This window comes from Pygoscelis adeliae, unplaced genomic scaffold (assembly GCF_000699105.1).
Source record: "Pygoscelis adeliae isolate BGI_AS28 unplaced genomic scaffold, ASM69910v1 Scaffold68, whole genome shotgun sequence".
NCBI lineage: Eukaryota > Metazoa > Chordata > Aves > Sphenisciformes > Spheniscidae > Pygoscelis > Pygoscelis adeliae.
Genome location: NW_008825501.1, coordinates 4,643,495 through 4,662,543, shown reverse-complemented (window position 1 = coordinate 4,662,543; position 19,049 = coordinate 4,643,495). Strand labels below are relative to the sequence as shown.

At 51.8% G+C, this 19,049-nt stretch overlaps 2 protein-coding genes across 2 annotated transcripts in view; one reads left to right on the top strand and one right to left on the bottom strand.

Moving 5' to 3' along the window:
- The window catches only part of UBE2R2 (ubiquitin-conjugating enzyme E2R 2), a 71,008-nt gene extending 58,305 nt beyond the window's left edge, over positions 1-12,703 (bottom strand). The window contains exon 1 of the mRNA XM_009331562.1: positions 12,599-12,703. Within this exon, the coding sequence (XP_009329837.1) occupies positions 12,599-12,703 (105 nt within the window). The remainder of the gene's footprint in view (positions 1-12,598) is intronic.
- Positions 12,704-17,404: 4,701 nt separating this feature from the next.
- The window catches only part of NOL6 (nucleolar protein 6 (RNA-associated)), a 30,875-nt gene continuing 29,230 nt past the window's right edge, over positions 17,405-19,049 (top strand). The window contains exon 1 of the mRNA XM_009331561.1: positions 17,405-17,554. Within this exon, the coding sequence (XP_009329836.1) occupies positions 17,405-17,554 (150 nt within the window). The remainder of the gene's footprint in view (positions 17,555-19,049) is intronic.

Genomic DNA, 19,049 nt, shown 5'->3' with positions numbered 1-19,049 from the left:
CAAAGGACGGTTTTTGAGGGGCGACCTTGCCTGACCCAGGGTCCCCTAAAAATCCTGCAGCAGCCCCCCAGCAGCAGTAGGAGGGGAACAGGCGGTTACTCCCCACGCACACGGGTGTTACTTTCGCGTGGCTCCACGCGTGTGCGAGGTGCTGCTGGCAGCAAATGCAGTTTCGGCCCTTCCTCCAATTCCCTGACCTGCTTAAGGGAGAAAAACGCCCGCAGAGGCGGCAAAGTACATCGTCCCGTGAACGTGAGCAAGCGCCTGTTGCTTAGCAAGACAAATAACGTAAATATTACTCGTTATAAAAGTAAAGAAAAATAACAAAGCGGTTATCCAGGAGGAGGACAAAGAGCAGAGCACAACCCCAGATGGTGCAACTTCTGGGGAACGTTAGTGCAGGCACCTGCCCGTCGGTCAGCACGGGGGGCCACCCCGCTGCTGGAGCGATACCCAGCACGGATGTACTTGCAAGGTGGACGTCTTACCTCAGCCAGGAGAGGAGGAATAATGAGGACATAACAGCCCTGACAGGGAAAAGCTGATTGATTTCAAATTAATCCAAATTCCTTGAACTAAAGAATTAACGTGGTTCTAACAGGAATCATTTAAATAACTAAGAGGCTGTGATGAGTTCTAAGTTAATTGTAGTATCTCCCCCAAAATGTCAGAGTTATTTGAAGGAAATCTCTGCTGTCTGTGGACTTGCGGTCAAATAAAAATTGGGGATGAATTAAAGTGAAAATAGCCTAATGCCTTAACGTAAATCTGTGGCGTTGGATGACATGGAGTCCAGGGATGAAACGGTAAAAGACCCTGAGATGCTGCTGTACAGAGAGGGATTGAGAAGTGTTTACTTTAGAGATTAATTAAATGACCAAAGTGATCAAAGACAGCAAGAACAAGGAGAGAGTCAGCAGGGACTGTCCGGAAAGTAGGAACCAATTAACAGGGAATACTTATTTCATTAGACTGTAGGACTCGCTGCTGCAGGATTAACACCCATCAATCCATCCTCCATCCAACAACTCGGCTACGTTCAGAGAGGCAGGACATTTATTTAGACAGTAACAAGAGTACCACAGTTCCCGCGTAGAAAGGAATGGGATTCATTGGACACCTCGTGTTTGAGATTCCATAACCCATTTCTGCTTGGCATTTCTTTCATCCCTCTGCACGTGGCAGGGCTGAGTCCACCTCGCAGAGGCTCCTGCTCCTTGGACAAACAGGCTGGATGATGTGTCCCATCATCCCTACATTCTTACATAGCTTTGACCCTCTCCCTTGTCTCCATCACCACACGCTGCTTTCCCATCCCGAGGACAGCCCCGTGGGCACGGGTGACCATTAGACCAATCTCCTGCCTTTTCCAGAGCCATGGACGTTCCCAAAGGCATGAGACCAACAGCAGGGGCTCCCTGCATTGGTAGGGGATTGTGCGGCTGGGGCCGCAGGTGGACCTTGATGTCTCTACCTGGCACTTGGCAGCCACCGCTCCTTCTCCAGACCCTCACCCAAGGAGGAGAGCAGGAGGCAGATGGCTTTTCCAAGCACCAGCTGTTACCAGGACAAATTTGCTGTCGGCCTGGCAGCAAGCACTGCATCCTCCTGCTCGTCCCTGCGACTGCTCCGTTTGCCCTCTTCCTGCCTCTTGGGCTCTCCCCAAGGAGGCCCCCATCACCTCCTCCGAAGATGCTCCAGAACCAGCACTGGTACCTGGTCCAGGGCTTGCGACTGCCTCCAGGCTGTAGTCAGTTGGACTCGATGATCTTAAAGGTCTTTTCCAACCTAAATGATTCTATGATTCTAAATACTCCAGCTTGACGTGTCAGGGGCACAGGCCCTTGCAAAATCCCACCTCACCCTGGAAACTGTCCCTGCGGAGGCTGGCACGGGATTTCTCATGAGCTGGGATGAGCTCTCATTCACTGCCATGGGGGTAATCCGGAGGAATATCCCTCGTCCATTCCCGGCTTGCCCGCCTATGCTGCAAAAAAGCGCGTCTTCCTGTACACGCAGGCACAGGTCAGCTGCCATTGCTCACTCCTTACCACCCCGGAGTGAGCTCAAATTTACAGAAGGCTGCTTAATTCTGCACTCGCATCCTCAGCCTGGAGTCTGGAGGGCTGGATCACAAATGCTTGCATGGCCTGTTTGTTGGAGGAGCTCCTCGGTGGCTGGGCTGTACCATGCTGAGTGTGTTTTCTGGAGGGAGCTCAGACCCGTCTTCGTCTTATTTATGTCTTGGGTTGACGGACATAATGTTTCATCAACACGGGATCAAGTTGACTGGCAGGACATGTGGGCAGGAGCCAAGCTCTGACTTTGGTGCCAGGCTTCCTGGGTGGCAGGTACTTCCATCACCATTGGCTTTGGCCACCCTTCTCAGAACCTCAACATCTGGGCCACATATGGGAGGGTTCCAGACACGATGCTCTCAGCAGTGCTTCCTCCGGGAGAGAGAAAGTGCTTCACCTCTGCCCACCACGTCCCACCCGACCCCGTGACAGGGGTCAGAAATGAATCTTTGGCTTCATCCCAGTCCTTCCCAGTCCCAAGAGCCCAGTCCCAGCTGCCCATGCTGCATTACTGCTTCGTGCTCCGCAAACCCTATCAGCCCCGTTCACACCTCCATCCCCACCTCCCAAACACCCAGGTTTAATGTTATGGCCACCATCATTCCCAAAAGCCCCAGCCCCAGCACCCACTTCCAGCTGCCCCTCCACTTCCCCCATTTTCATCGCTAACGAGTCTAATAATGCATCCAGCCTGGAGGGCCGCACTGTGACCTTCCTCATCGATGCCAGCCGGCAAGGACCTGCTCTGCTCTGCTCTGTTAATCCCAGCTCACCGGTGAAACATGGCTTTGCTCAGGCTCAGAGGAAAACGTTGGGTTGATTCAACAGGAGGGAGCCGAGCCCTTTTGGGATTGCGCTGCTTCTATTTCTATGGTAATTGAAACACCTTTCCTTGCAGCCAGCCTCCAGCGCAGGCTTTGTCTGAACCAGCCTAACGCTGGGAGAGATGGGAGAAGCAAAGTTTGGAACTATTCAGGACTTATCTCCACCTGCTGCCTGTCTCGAATGTTAACGAAAGAGGTAATCATGCAAGGCAGAAAGTAAAGAAAGCCCTGGTGTATTCAGCAGGGCAGGCTGAAATTTTTCCATCAGGCCCGCTTTTAGAGAGAAAATTGGTCTTTTTCCCCCCAACTTTTTTTTCCCCTCTCTTACAAAAACATCCACTGCTCACAGAAAATAGAAACCACTGAAGCAACAGAGCACTTTGAAGCCTGGGCAGCCCCCTCCGGGGCTCCTGCCTGCATTTCTGCCTGCGCTCCCGGGGAGGCTCAGCTGCTCTGCCTGGTGTTCCCCTTCCCCTAGCCAGGCTGCCCTGCGGCTGACGTAACTTTTTGATTTATCATATGGCATTTCTCCGCCCTAATCAGCTCCGATATATCGCAATGAAAGGATGAAGCCTTCTCCTCCTCCTTTAGCTGCTCTCCTGTGGATGGTCACTGCCTGCTTGCAAGCAGGGCTCTCCGTGGGGTGTGCTCTGCCACAAACCATATTGTTCCCTCTTCATCTCCATTTTTTTTTTCACCTGAGGGAATCGGTTTGTTCTTTGGGCTCAGAGAACAAGAAATAGGGTCTGGTGTAGGAACACGTGGCTCCAGGAAGGGGAATTCTCACCAGGACAGGAGAAGGCTACACGTGACATTAATCCAGCCCCCAGCAGCGGAACTTGTCGCTGTAAACTGGACCTCAAGATGCCATCGGCACCTTATGTAAATCTGAGATGAAAACTTCTCTTCAAGTCCTTTCTGCTTTGTTCTCATCATCTATTTTTAATATCTCTCTTCCTCTTCTCTTTCCTCCTTCCTGCAAGCTGCATTCATGAAGGATGACAAACTGAGAGTTAACTCCTCTGCTTAGCAACAGCAGAAGCCTTGAAAATACAAATGCCGTCTCAGTGTCACATTAGAGGGTTACTGCCCCATGAGCTTGCAGACAAGAGGTGGGAAGATGGGGCAGGTCCCACCTACGCTACTCTGTTCTTGGGGTAGGATCATCTCACATGATATTCTTTGGTGCTTTATCCAATTTCTTTCCTGAGTGTCACAAAGGATGAGACATCTGCTCTTTCCTCTAGGAAACCGGACTTGCTCAGGCTAAAAGACACCACCATCTCCTCTCCTCTCGCCTCCTCCCTGCTCCTCTGCTCTGGTGAGGCGTTGGCAGGGATCCTGAGGACTCTGGGCTGGACTTTAACAGTCTCTCACCCCTGGCACATCAGATGGATGCTCCTGTGGTGGAGAAGATCAGGCAGGGGCTACGAGAAACCTCTGACAGCTATTCCTTGGGCTGTACTGAAGCAGAGCAGGACATCTGGAGGTCCACCTCATCATCCTCCTGCCCCAAGGCAGTATCAGCTTGTCCTAAGCAGCCCAAGACATATTTGCCCAACCAGTTCTTTAATATTTGTCCTTCAAACGGCCCAAAGTGGAGATTCACTTGCTCCTAGGTCAACGTGTCTCTGGGCTCAGCTCACCTCCCTGTTAGAGAGCTGTTAGGTGCCCCACCCCGCCCAAATCTCATCCCGTTTCTTCTTGTTCAGACCACTATGTGGATAAGGAAGATAGAGAGAGGGGCCAGGATTATTTCCTCCATCTTCTTCCTGGAGTGCTGTTGCCCAAGCTGGATGCAAATCTCCAGCCAAGGTCATACCGGTGTTGGCAGCGCATCGTTCCCACCGCAGCAGCACACGCTGCCCGTGGGCTGAGGGGAAACACCACTTGGGGCTTTGCAGGCTGGTTTCTAAGCCCCGGAGGAACCAGCGACAGAGGAATCTGGGGTTACTTCTTTTATTTACACTAGATGCCTCGGTCCCAGACCGAGGGGCAGACAAGCACCACGGTGATGGATCTCAACCCATGTTCTAATGCCCTGTTTCCAAGGAAAGATTTCCCCCAAAAAACTACTCAAGCATTTAATGAGGGAAATCAAAGTGCAATTCTCTGCTCTGCTGCCCAAGTGAGCAATGCAGCAATACTGCACAGGCTGATCCTCACCTCCCGAAAAAGAGAATGGGCATACAAAAGTCCTTGCCTTCACAGTGGCACCTATATAGGTTCCTATATTTGGGGAGCAGAGCATCCAAGTACTCAAGGGAAATGACTGTGAATCTTTGAGGATAAAGGTCTGTCCGAAATTCACCTTTTGACTCTCTTTCACCTAAAAATGGGGCAAGCCGATCCTCAGGCAGAACTCGTCACAGGGATGAAAAGCTGCTTTTGAGCACCAGCTGGCAGCATCTGGGTAAATGGGAGCCTCCTGCATCAAAGTAGCCACTAGCAGAGAAATGCAAAGTTTGGAAGATTCAGAACAAAGCAGAAGAAAAATGAAGAAAAAAAGAAATCTTTAGTGGGGTTTTTTAACCTTATTTTGATTTGCCCTTTTTTCTGTTTCTTTAATTTTGAATGGCATAAAGTTGTTTTTTTTTTTTTTTCTTTCTACTCTCGTTTGCTCTTTTAAAATGGTGAAGTCCATCACAGGGGTTTGAAAAAGAGTGCCATCAAAATGCCTGCTGCTGCTCTCATTCAGCTGATGAATAAATTATAAGCCATTACAATGCTATTTCAGCTGTGATTCCAGGGCCTGGGGAGGGTGATGGCTGTGACCTTATGCCTGTCAGACAGGGGTTTGCATTTCCAAAGAGTTTGTGTAACCGACTGTTCAGGCCATTTTACACCTCCCATTCTGGGCTCAGTCCACAGAAGTATCTGAGCCTGTTCAACCTGCCAGCTATGGGGACAGTCCTCCAGCTGCACACAGTAGCAGTGGTACACGCTGTGGTCCTCAGAGGCTCCTGATCTGATTTCTGTTGAAGCATGAAGTGACCGTTGTCACCCTCCAAAGCAGTGATCTGAGGGACATAACACTTTGTTGAAGGGATGTCACTGAGATATCCTTACGGTTCGGTCCCAGCAATAGTTTCTGTGTTGGGGACTAGCGTTTTAGGTTATTCTTGCTGCACAAGACACCCCTGTCTCAAGCATTACAGTGTGGCTGAGATGGCACGGCCATCAGCATCACTGGCACAAGCTGGCGTAGGACCTGGGTGCACTCTAGGAGAGGCACCAGCCTAAGCTGACATCCCCAGTGCTTCACCTTCACCTCTGCTGCAGTGTCAGCTCTGCAGGACTGTCCTTCCCTTGAAAGTGGGTGACCATCAAGCAGGGACTCCCGGCTGTCCCCATTCCCGGGGTTGAGCCATCTGGGTTAGGCAGGCACTAGCAGCAGGGTGAAGGAGCTGGAGCCCACAGAGCAGCTGCGTGGTGGACTCCTGAGCGGCTCCATCAGACCCTGGTTTTACATTCAGAGCAGCCAGCTCCTTGTATTTGTGCAGAAGCCACGGTGAGAAGGGACAGCATTTTGCAGAAGGTGAGCGAGGGGGAGGAGGAAGCTTTTCTGGGTCTCACATCGCTCCTGGTTCAGGGACTGGGTGCACATCAACACCATGATCCATGCTGGGCTGAGATCTTTCACTTCCAGTACATTATCAGCCACTATCAGCTGAGCTTACGAGCGCTCTCACTCGCTGCTGTACCTCCAGTGGTCTCTGGGGGCTGGTCTCCAGCAGCGATGCAGTCATCTTCTGCCAGTAGCTCCATTAAAATGCATGGCCAGCTAGGCTTAGCTGAAGATGCACAGCTCAGGTCCTGCCCAGGGCCTTGAAAACTGACCACGAAGAAGAGTTTCCATTAGGAAACAGAGGGAGGGCGAAGTGAGTTGAGCTGGACCTTGTTTTGCCGAGGCTGAATTTGGCCTTTTCATGACCCTTCCCACAACAAATATGAGCAGATTCAGAGGAAGGAAACCAAACTGTAGCGTAAGCACCAAGCTCCAGGCACAGGCAGCAGGCTTGGGTTGCTGAGTGGCAGAAAGACTCCCTTGGGCAAGAAGGTCCAGAGAGAGGTTCGAGCAGGAGGTGTTCCCTTAGAGCCTCCACCTCCAGCTTCCTAAAAATGAGATGTTCCTCTGCAAAAATGCTTGCAGGACTTATGTGGCAGATGCAATGTCTCACTCCTCTGTACACACAGGTAGACTATGAGCTCTGGAAACCACACTCTGGTGGGTGTGAAGCCCTGCTCAGCAGCGTTGGGCTAGATAGAGGAGACAACTGTTGCACCGGCCCTGCAAACTGCTGTGTGCCCGAGTGTGGCGAGGAGGAGGCTGAACCTTCCTGCAGAAGCCTGAGTCACCAGGAGGGTAATTAACGCAAATTCCCCAGACAGGCGAACAAGTCTGGAGAAGCCTCACTACCTGGCCCGAATGCACTGAGCAGCGCAGTCACCTCCACGTCGGGGCTTGCCATCCTGTGGAAATTTGGGAAGAGCTTCTAAGGGGTCTGGGAGAAAACAATCAGAAAACCACTGGTCTGATCTCACAAGGTTGAAACCCTCCCACATTGTCTATGTGATAGACAATGTACACAATAGTGGGAGAGCAGTGCTCACACACCCTCCTGGAGAAGGGAGGCCCGTGGAAGGACAGGCGCCTCAACGCCAGCCTGCAGGGACGAGGGCTCAGGAGGCAATAGCTGGAGGTTGAACGTCTGCCCCTCGGCCCCACCAGCTCCCCTACACCCATGTTCCCTGCAGCCACCTCTCGCTGGTCCTCCTTGCTCCGCTGGCACCCTGTTGCAGACCTTGGGGCAACCCTGGTGTGTCCATTCCCAGTTTTCGTGGCCGTGGCTGGAGGGCTCAGCCCTGCGAGAGGGTCCTTGGGGGAGCTGTGGACAAGGCAGAGGGTGGCTGTGCCCTGTAGGTGCTGTGTCTCAGTGCTTTGCTGTGCCACCATCTTAATCCCCATCTACAGCTGCCCGCAGGGCCAGGTAGGTCTCCTCCAGACTTGTTCACCTGCTGGGATATTTCCATTAATTACCTGCATGCTTCTCCATCCTGCAGGAAACACCTTGGCCACACCGACTTGAAGCTTTCAATGCATGGTGGGTTTGGCATATCCCACATCCTTGTGCCATCTAGCACACCTCAGCATCTTCTGCCTGGCCTGTAGGATGGGTTATTCCTCTTCTCTGAACCCTGGCTGTTGATACAAGGGCTGGCAGAGCGCAAAAGGAGCCAGCGCCGGGCTGCATGCTTGCATCCCGGTGTGCATCAGGGCCAGTCCTCCCTGCAGGAGCACCCCAATTTTAAAGCTGGAGAAGGCTCTGATGCTGCCCAAACTACCAGCTGTGGATTTAATTCTCAATATTTTTTTTTTTTTGTATTTGCATGGACGTCCCGAGGGTCTGAAAGAGTAGGAGGGAAGGAGTTTAAGAGCCAACCCAAGCCTTTGCATCTGGACCCTCATTTCCACAGTGCTTTAAATTAAAATGCTCTTGTTCTTGTCTCTGGTACAGGGTGGGAAATGGGTGGGAGAGGGTGACACATTCACTGGCGCTGCAGGGGAGGCGTTCAGCTGGGTGAGCTGCCTGCAGCCTGGTCCTGTCTGATCTGCGCGGTCCCTGTCTCTGAGGTAGTCAAAGGACCCTTCCTTGTTCTCACCCCAGGGAAGGAAAAAAAAGCTGAATATACTTGCTGGTTGCTGGGAAGGACCAAAAAGGGCAAGTTTTAGCTATTTCCCTCTTCCTGCTGCCCCTCTGGTGCGAGAGGTGAGTGAGTGGGGCAAAGCAGGGAAGCCCTGGAGGCTTGAAAGCATCTCCCTCGACAGGGAAAATGTACGGAGCGGGGGCTGCAAAATGGGAACTGGAGGAAGCAGCAAGCACCTTACAGGGAGCAAATCCTTCCCTTTGTAAAGAAGAGGACAAAATATCATGAAGGCCACACAACTTGGATAAAAGGTTTTCTCACCTCAAGCACGTTCTTCTCTCAGCATCCATTTTTAATGTATTTCTCTTTTCTTTTTTCTTTAAGTGCAGCACTGGTGAGCATTGCCGGGGCACTCAGATCCTTCCCTTGGCAGCCAAACACATGCTCAGCTTCAGAAATGCAGAGTTTTTCCCTAGTGAGACATACTTTCATTTACCTGATCACTTATGAGCAAAAGAAATTAGAATGCAGGGTTTAGTAACGTCATGCCTAGCTTGTCCTCTAACAGTATAAAGCTGTTCCTTCCAGAGCCATCTCCAGTTCAGCTTAACTTGATCATAGGGTATTCTTCTGGTTTTGTTTTCATATATGTGAAAATATTGTCCTGTTGATTCTGCTGCACTACCCTCCTTTTTGTTTACACTCATCAACATCTCGTCTTTCACATATATATGAAATATATATACATATGTGCTTCTTTCATATCTACTTGCTGTCTAAAAATTTGTGAAAGCTGTCAAAGGATTTGATAAAAGAGCACAATGAAAATACCCTGCCGTTACTCTTAATATTCTGATGATTAATAAATAACAAAAAACATTCAAGTAATACTTTATTTGGGGCTCTCAGAACATAGGACATGGGAATACATATAACCGGTGACACTCATGGCTGCTGTCATCCTTGGAGGTATTTCCAAAGGCTTGGCAAAGCAGGAGAAAACAAGAGGTTTCTCACTTATTGACTGTATTTCATGGGCGCCTGGTTGGCGATGTGGCTGGCAGCATTTTATTGACACTAGAGATGGCTGCAGAGCGAGACCCAACGCTTCGAGGCTCTCTGCTGGTGCTGATGCTGGCTTCACAGGAGACACTTTGCACACAGACAGAGGGATGGTAACACTTTGCAAAGCCCTTGGTGTGAAGATGGTATTCTTTCCATTCAGTGGATGCACAGTAATACGGGGGTAATAGAGGGCTTGAAGATTTGGAGGCTGTTTGGCGGGCAATTAACTTGTCTCTTTTATAGACACAGACGTGAGAGCAGCCCAAAAGATGGAAGGGTGCTACCATCCACTGGGATGACTCTGAATCCAGCTCCTACTGGTGCTTCCACTGTCCAGCTCTCAGGGACCCTTGGTCATGAAGACCATGAGGATATTGCACATGCCGTGCCCTGCTCACCACTTCAGAGCCGGACCCTGCAGCTGGGTCTGGGGCAGCTGGGCTGGACTGTGCCTGCTCAGGGTATGTATTAATTGCTTTGAATATTTTCCCTTTTGATCTTGTGTTCCTGTGTCACAGGAATGAAAAAGAAGATTTGGAAATTCTCACTGCCAGGTCACGGGCTGGTTTCCCTCTTCCCTTGCCTTATCTCGGCCTTCAGGCTCGGTTTCTTGGCTCGAGAGCCAGCAGCTGGTGCTCTATCAAGGCGCTGCACTGAGTGATTCACCCGCTGTCACCCTATCTCCAGGAACCTGCCTGCATGGGTCCCGCTGGGTACTATCTTCTTTCCCCACCTGCCGGGATCCACATGTCCCCCCCCAGACGTCATGCCGCCAGGAGATGCTTTGCACAGCACAGCAGCGAGATTTTGGGGCAGATTAATGCAGCTGGGTAACAAACATCACAACTGATGCTGACTTTCAGTGTTGGGTGCTTCTATATTCTCAAATATAGAAATGGCCCCCAATGGCCCGTCCAGCCGCGCACCTGTCTTCATGGAAGGCTACCCTTGAAAGGACGTAAGGACAAGTTATATTTCCCCAGAATATTTCCTTGACCTCCAACATTTTTTTGTGACTCAGACTCCCTGAGTCAGAGGTGTCCTTGTACTTAATAGTCATCAGTAGATTTTTCTCCCATGAATTTGTTTAGTTATTTTTGAAGCTGAGTAGATTTTAAGCATTTGCAACATCCTGTGGCAAACAGCTGCCCAATCTAATCACCTGTTTGGGTGCAGAATCATTTCCTCTGGTTTGTTTTGATCCTGCCACCTGCTAGTTTTTTTGATGCCCTTATCCTCATGGTGGAGAAGACGATGAATGGTCCTTTTCTATCCAAGCACACTCTGCCCCTTGTAATTTTACAGGCTCTACCATAACCTTTCCCAGGGATGTCTTCTGGGGACAGAAGAGTCACAGCCTGAACAGCTGTTCCTCCTATGAACACAAAGACCTTATGGTCTTATGACCATCTGAAAACCATTTCCCTTTTGTCTCCATTCCTTTCATAATAAGCACCATGAGTCTTGGGTGCACCCCCACAGATTGTTTAAAAGACAAATCAAAGGAAAATGCCCCAAAGCGAGATGTCCAACATCTCCCAGGTGACTTCAAGTATGGTCCCATGCCCATATTTTCTCCCCTGGGTGCTGCTGCTGAGGGGAACAGCCTCAACATCCACAGGGTAAGACTTTTGCAAGATGTTCCTGGAGCGGCAGAGCTTTGAAGCTCTGGTAGCACCCTCTTATGTGGAGTTTCAGGTGGCTAGTAATGCAGTTCAGCGTGCCCCGCTACCTTCCTCCCAGTGGAGGAAGACTTTGGTCTTTCTCCTCCTCCCAACTGACCTGCCTAATTCCACAAAACATCCCTGAAACACCTGCACCTGGGGGTGAAGCTGCTCCTGTGGGTTAAAAACCACGAACGAGGAGGGATCTGGCAGAGAGACAGACAACACAGTTGCATAATCTCTGTTTCCGTGGGAAGCGAGAGCAAAATGGAGAACTGTGAGGGAGTTGCCTGAATGCCCATGTCAGCTCTGACTCAGCTTCCCTGCACTCCGGCAACCCCCCCACTGCTCTGCCTCAGTTTCTGCATGGGGTGAACAAGGATGGACCATACCTGTCTTGAAGAGTCATTGGGATGGGGGGGCTGGGACAAAGAAAAAAAGGGCCAGAGCTGTTAAATCTGAGCCAGGTGTGCCTGAAGATTTCAATTAATAAAGTCGTCATCATCATTATCATCACTTCCGCTGATGTTTGCCCAGCACCACGTGGGTTGGGTTTGGCTGAAAGGGAGGGGGGGCACTGACATTGCCAGGCGGTTTGGCACTCAGAGGTTTAAGCTATGAATAAATAAATGCCGCATTTGCATGTTCCTGGCGCTCTCCACTACATCTGGTCTCAGGAGCTTCCCTGGAGATTAAATTTTTATTTTTGGGGGGGAAAACATTCTGCTGCACGAGATTGCCGAGGGCTGTTTTGGTGGGACAGACAAGGTGAACAACCATCACTGATAAAAAATGGCACAACTGCAAGAGGAAAGCGGGCAGAGCTTTTCCCCTCCCTCAGGGTCTCCAATGTGATTTTTGGAGGCTGCAGGTTGTTTCTTTCTATCAGAAAAAAAAGAAAAAGGTTTCTCCTCCCTGTTGCTATGTGTAAAGCCCACGGCAACAGCCGGGAAATCAGATAAATTCACTCCCTAGCCTGTCACAGAAAGCAAACAAAAGGGACCAGAAAATAAAAACAAGGGCACAAAACAACCTATGCAAAAGGCAAATAGGTGATTTAAAAGAAGGCAAAACACTGCTAGCATGTTATGAAGCATATCAACTTCCCATTAATTTTCTTCATGTAATTCAAGTTGCCACAGCTTTGAGATAAAGCTGCCAGAGCAGCTGGCTTTGGACTGTCAAAATCAGTCTCTACCTCTCCGTCCTGACCTATATGTATGGATTGGTTTAGTCCTCTTTGAATTTTTGACCTTTTAGGCTTTTTTTTTTTGCCTAAGGCAGAGCGTATAACACACCCTCGCGGTGTACGACCCACCTCCGGCTGTCGTACCATCCCATGAACCTCGGCTTTACCCTTGTAAAGCTCCAGAGCTACCTCTGCTGCTGGTGGGGGGATGCAAAGTGGCTGCTCCATCCCCATGCAGACAGGTGAGACGTAATGAACCAGGTGAGACTTAACAAACCATCATCCATTCAAGCAACGAGTGATGATTGAGGCTTGTTTAAATATGTGCTCGCATATATTATATGCGAGCACATATTTAATTGATTGAGGCTCGTTTAAATATATGCTCGCATAATATATGCTCGTTTAAAATGCTCGCACCGATTAAAATCGGTGTGGCATTGCCTGGGTGGTCCCTGAGCGCCAGGAGGGACCTTGGCATCCCTCTGACCCTATCCCATGGGCAAGGAGCTGGTGGTGTCTGAGCCAGGAGCTGGGCTCCAGCTCTCTCGGGACTTCTTTCGGTGGCTGCCAGAAATGTGCTGGTGACTGCCTCAAGCTGGCAGTGAAACCCTTGGGGTTTTGTTTAAAGCTTCAATGGCTACAAATATCTACTTTACCCTATTTCTTTGCCTTAATGAGGTCTCCCACTTCTTGGCCATCAGGAAGATTGCTCATTAGCCATGCATTTCTGGGATTTGGCCATACTTGGGATGGACAGTCAAACATTACAGGAGTGCTTTCTTGTGTCATTACTCTGTGTACCAGATTATTTTTGTCCAGGAGTTACAAATGACTCTATCATGCGTTAATACTTGAGAATTTGAAGCACTTGAAAGTACTTTAGAAACCAAAGGGAGGAACTATTTAATCCTACAATGAAATGCAGATACTGCTGGGATGGGACAGAACCCCCTCTCCCCAGGAGAAGCAAGAAGCGCCATCAAATCTGGATAAGGCTGCTCGGAGGGATTGGCTGGGCAATGAGAAGTGCCACGTCCTTGCATGGCTGGACTGTGGCTTTCTGCCTCGCTCCAGGCACCATTGCTGGGATCAGGTTTTGGGGAGCTTGGGAAAAAAGTGGCTGTGGGGTGGCCGAGGGGGATTAGAGATGGATGCAAAGGTCTGGTGGGGAGAGCCCCTGGCAGGAGCTGGCTTTTCCCGTGGGGAAGCGTGAGACATCCAGGGGTGATGCCGAGCCTGGGGACATGCCAAGGTTTTAGCTCGAGGTTTAGCTCCCCACAGCCGACGTGTGACTGGAGCATTTCCACAGCGGCAGCATTTGCGGGATGGCCCCGGGGTGGGACAAGGCGGTGCAGAGGGAGGGCGGACGCAGCACGAGCTGGGGTCAACGTGACGGCTAAACCTACTCGGCAGCCCCATCCGACCAGAGCTCCTTCCCGCCGGCTGCACGTGATGCCAGCAGCATTCCAGGGGCAGGAGCAGAGGGAGCAAGGGTGTGTGTGCACGTGGGTGTGCCTGCGGCTGTGCACTCGTGCACAGTGGTTCGAGCTGTGCGGGCGGGGGCCCCAGCCGGTGCGGAGGTGGGCTGAGGTTTGGAGGTGCTCGGGTTTTTGAGAGATGGTCCTAGGAAAGGCAGCACTGGGCAGGCCTGCGCCTCCCCACACTCCAGCTCAGCGTGTTCAAAGGTCCAAGCCTGTGGGCAGGAGGTTGCTGGGCTGGGATCTAGTACCCTGTTTGCAAACGACTTCAGCAGGCTGAAGGCGCTTGTGTCCCCTTGGACAAAAAATGCGGGAACCATGTCTGCAAATCACCAGTGGCCTTTTTGTATTGCCAAGTGTGAAGGGATGGTGGGGAGCAGCAAACCCCTTTTTCTTCTGCAACTCCCCCTTTTTGGGACACCAGCAATCCCGCCAGTGGTTCAACATCGCCCTTGGCCCTCCTTGCGTCCCAGGGGAAAGGACAGCCCTGCTCCAGCAGCACGGGTGAACCAAGTGAGGAACAGATGGAGACAGAAATAACCAAACGGGAAGAGGAAAAACCTCAGTGGGACTGGTTGGTCCCACCAGTGCTGTTATCTGATGGGAGATATTTTGAGTACTGACTGTCACACCAGCTCGTCCCAGTGTGGAGCGGCAGGCTGTGTGCCCACGCGTGATTTCCATTGGTGTGGAGCGAAGGGTTGTGGTTTTTGCCCTGGGGTTGGTGGTCATGGACCTTCTGGGATTTGGGGTTGACTCTGCAGGATACAGTGTCAGGTATTTGGGTGGCTTGGCTGTCTGTGACAGTAGTCAGTGGCTTTGGATTCTTTAGTGGGATGTAGATGTTTTAAAGGAAGTATGCATGTTATTTTGGGGAGTTTTGCCATTTGTAAGATGCCACTGTTGAATTTGATGGTGGTGTCTGGATAGCTGTTGTTGATGTGGGATTTCCCCAGGCGTACGCTGATGCCAGCTTGCTGTCCATCTGCGCCTCTTAGGAAAGCAGGAGCTCTGGGATGCCATGCTGAGAAGATGGTGGTACACAGAGTTTGGGGATGCTCACCCTCAGTGAGAACCTGCCTGGGAATGGCTTCACCTGGGCTGGGAAACCCCAGATTCCTGGGACAGAGTCAGGGGAAGGATTCCTCCAATTCCCCAGGGGTTTCCAGGTGGCAGGGATGAAGCGTGGCTGGAAGTGGGAGCCTGGCAGTGGGCAGGAGGCTGGGGCCATGCCGTGGCTCTCTAGGCAAGGTGGGATGGTAGGAGGGGCGTCACGCCTGCAAGGGTGGGCACAGGGCATGGAATGCTGTAAAATATTTTTTAGTAGTAGTAGTAGTATTAGCATTGTAGGATGGGGTGTAATTAATGACTCACTAGGTGCTGAAATACTTCATTAAATAACCTGTTCTGGGAAAGGCGTCACTGGCCCTGCTCCCCACTGCAGGGCTGGCCGGGCTGCCCGGCTGCCCCAGGGTGCCACGTCCAGGAGCCAACCTGCCCCGGTCCCCCCAACCCCTCTAAACTCCCCCCAGCACTCCCAAGTCCCCAGGCCCCCCTGGCTCCAGCAGAGCTGGCAGCTTCTTGCTGTGGCTCTGTGTGCGTGACTACATGTGCGTGTAGGTGTATGTGTGCAGGTTTGTGTGTATGTGCATGCATGGATGTGTACGTGTGTATTTGTGTGTGTACGTGTGCATATGTATGTGTAGGGGTGTGTAGTGGGTGTGTGTGCATGTGTGTGTGCATGTGTCTGTATATATGTATGTATTCCTATATATGTGTGTATGTATATGTGTGTATGTGTGTATCCACGTGTGTGTGTGTTTATATGTGCATGTGTGGACATGCATGTGTGTGCATGTGTGTCTAGAGGTATATGTGCATGGTGGGGTGTATACATATGTGTGTGTGTGCAGTTGTATATGTATATATGTCTTTGTGTGTGCATATATGCATGTATGCACATGTATCTGAGTGTGTGTGTGTACATGTGTGGACGTGCCCTGTCCTGGAGGCTATGGGGTGAGCGCTTTTGCCTAGAAGCCGGGGGATGCAGTGTGCTGGGGGGTGGCAGGAGGCTGGAGAGGCTCCAGGCGCTGCCCTGTTATCCAGCCCCCATGAGGCCAGACCCTGAGCCCCCTTCTGCCACCCCAGCCGGGCGCTACCCCCGTCCCACGCTGCCCTGTTATCCAGCCCCCACGAGGCCAGACCCTGAGCCCCCTTCTGCCACCCCAGCCGGGCGCTACACCCCGTCCCAGGGACGGCAGGAGCTAAGGGGGGATGCTGAGGGGTTTGCACATAGGGGTGCCCCAGCGACCTGCCCTGGACCTGCCGTTTATTCCCCGAGTGACTGAGCCCCTCCTCCCCTGTTGGTCTCAAGCAGCGCAGGGACGTGACCTTGGGGCCAGGGATGACCAAACTGGTTTTCCCAGCCTTCCTAAAAATCCTGCACAAGGCTGTAATTACCGTCCCCTTAAATCAGAGGGGAGCCCGACACCGCAGGTATGCCCACAGCACCCGGAGGTGTCAGGCAGTGAATCACTTCTCGGGGAGCAGCACAGCACAGCGGGGATGGGGCGCGACGAACTGGGAATGTGGGAGAGGAACAGAGCTGGAGCATGGGGGTCCTGGTCCTGTCGGGGGCAGGAGGGAAGGGGGAGGAACGGGAGCTCCTCCGGCCAAGGAGCTGTTTCTTTTGGGAACATGGAGGATAAATTCCTCCCGAGTTAGGGGCTGATGCTGTAATGCATACTCAGTGGAGTCACTGGGGCTGCACACAAGAATTACTTGCAAAACTGGACAGAAGTTAAACATCTACGCTAGCTGGAAGTCAATATTGGAGGTGACCTTGTGATGCAAGGGAGTGCAGGGGAGTGGGTGCACAGGCGTGGATGGATGAAGTGGGTTCGTCTCCCCAGCTCAAGGGGCAGGGGTAAGCCTGTGGGACCCGACCCAAGCTGCTGACAAGGAGGAAGAAGCAATTTGCAGGTTACACTGGGCAAAAATCCTCTCCTGGGATGCTCTGGAGAGGGTTGGAGATGTTGCTGCTCATGGCTGAGATTGAGAGAGGCCATGATGCAGCAACTGTGCAGGAGCTGCAATGAGCAGTAACAAGGACCAGAAGCCTCATCTCATACCTACAGCCGTCACCCGCATCCCCGCCGCAAGTGTTTGAGTGCAGGAGGTGGTCCCCGAATACAACAACAGGTCAGCTCGGCTCTCAGGAGACTTTCCTTGGAAAGCAGGAGCCAAACACCCCCCTGCAGGAGTCCCAGTCCCCTGGTTGACAGAAGGCTGCGACCCCGCTCTCAGCAGGTTTTCTTGCATGCAAGTTGTTAAATACTGGGGACGTGAGGCTTGCGGGGACTCTTGGCAATGACGCTGGTGACCGTGCCCAGCTAGGCAGCAGGTCAGGCGACACACGGGGTGATGCCAGCCTTTTTTGGGAACAGAAACGATGCCTGGCCCCAAGCAGGAGCTTGGCACCGGGATTTCCCAGGCAGAGATGCCGTGCAGTGGCAGCGTGCGGAAACGAGCTCTGCCGGGTGAAAGCTGGGCAGCCGCGGGCACCAGCGGACAGGGCATTACTCTGCTTCCCCTAGCAAAGGTAAGGGTGAGAGCCTGCCCTGCTCCGTCGCAAGCCAGATGCAGCAAAGACCTGCAGGGCAGACAGAAAATCAGCTGCAAACATCCTCTGAACACCCAGCTTGTTTTTTTTTCCCCTCCAATACCCAACCTGCTTATTTTTCCCTAAACCTGCTTGTTTTTCCCCAAACCTGCTTGTGTTTCCTGTGAGCACAGCCCACGAGCAGAGTGGGCTGATTTGGCTTAGGCATCCTGCGTTGGGGACAGAGCTCAGCCCAATTCACTGAGGAGTTCTCTGAATGCCTACATTTACCTTTGGGATGGATATGTGATCTTCTACCCTCTGTCTTAACATGCCTACATACTTGGTCTTGAAGAGATCCTGCCTATAGCATTCCCACAGCGCAGGAAAAAAACCTGAACTGAGGGTGGCTGGGGTTCAGGGAGAAGAATTTGGAGCTGGCATGGAGATGACACACTCCAGGCTGAGTTTGCTATCCCAGAGCAGAGTCCTTCTAAAAAAGGACGGTCCCACTGGAGTCACAACATCCCTGTGTCATGGCAGGGTGCGGAGAAGTGAATGAAACTGTCTACAGTTATGCAAAAGCCAGTCAAAGAGCTGGAAAGAGTATTAAAATTATCTGAGTCCCCAATCTGTGACCTCCTGTTCAGGGACACACATGGGGTGGGCTTTTAAATAGCCTGACAACCCAAATCCGGTCAGACCTGGGGTTTGGAGTTGTTTCTGTAGAGGCATATATATGTAAAGGCATATATAAAAGGGATACTTCTCCCGCTCTGGTAATCTGCACGTGGGCTGCCACTGGCCCAGCCCCGCTCCCGGTGCCTGTTCCAGCCCCCGTGGGAGCTGGCCAAGCCAGGTCAGGCTGCCGCGGCTTTGCCTTGTGCTCTCCGCAGGTCACGTAGGGGATGTCCACCCCGATTAATCATGAAGCACCAGAGCCCGGCTCCGCGGCGTACAGGCAGCTCTGCGCTCGCCCTACCCAGGATCAACCGGGCTGTGCTGCCTGCAGCCTGGCTGCTTTGGAAAATAAAGCTGTTTTCTGGGTGCAGGAAAACGGTTCTCTGCCTTCACCGTGTCTTGAAAACGTCGAGTAACTCGGGGTTGCTTGAAAACCCTCACGCCAGAAGGCACACGCAGCTCCACCACTGAGCCACCCGAGGCTCAAAACCGGAGAGGGACGGTTTTCCAGACCCGGTTCGGCTTTTTGCCAGAATCGTGTATTGTGCAAACTGCAGCTTATTTTACAACATGTGTATTTACAGCTGGCGGCTCGTGACTTCGGCAGCAGCTGCTCAGAGCCCAGCTGATGCCCTGGTTACCCACCTAACCCCAAGCAGCCCCAGATTTTCCCTGCGTGTAGAGTACGAAGTTGCACCACACTGAAAACCGGAGTCTGGTATGTTTTATTAGAGCCCGGTGTACTTCATCTCCCCCTCCCCAACTATTTTACGGTCCCTTTTGAGCACAATGTGAAAAACGTGGCGCTGCTTCC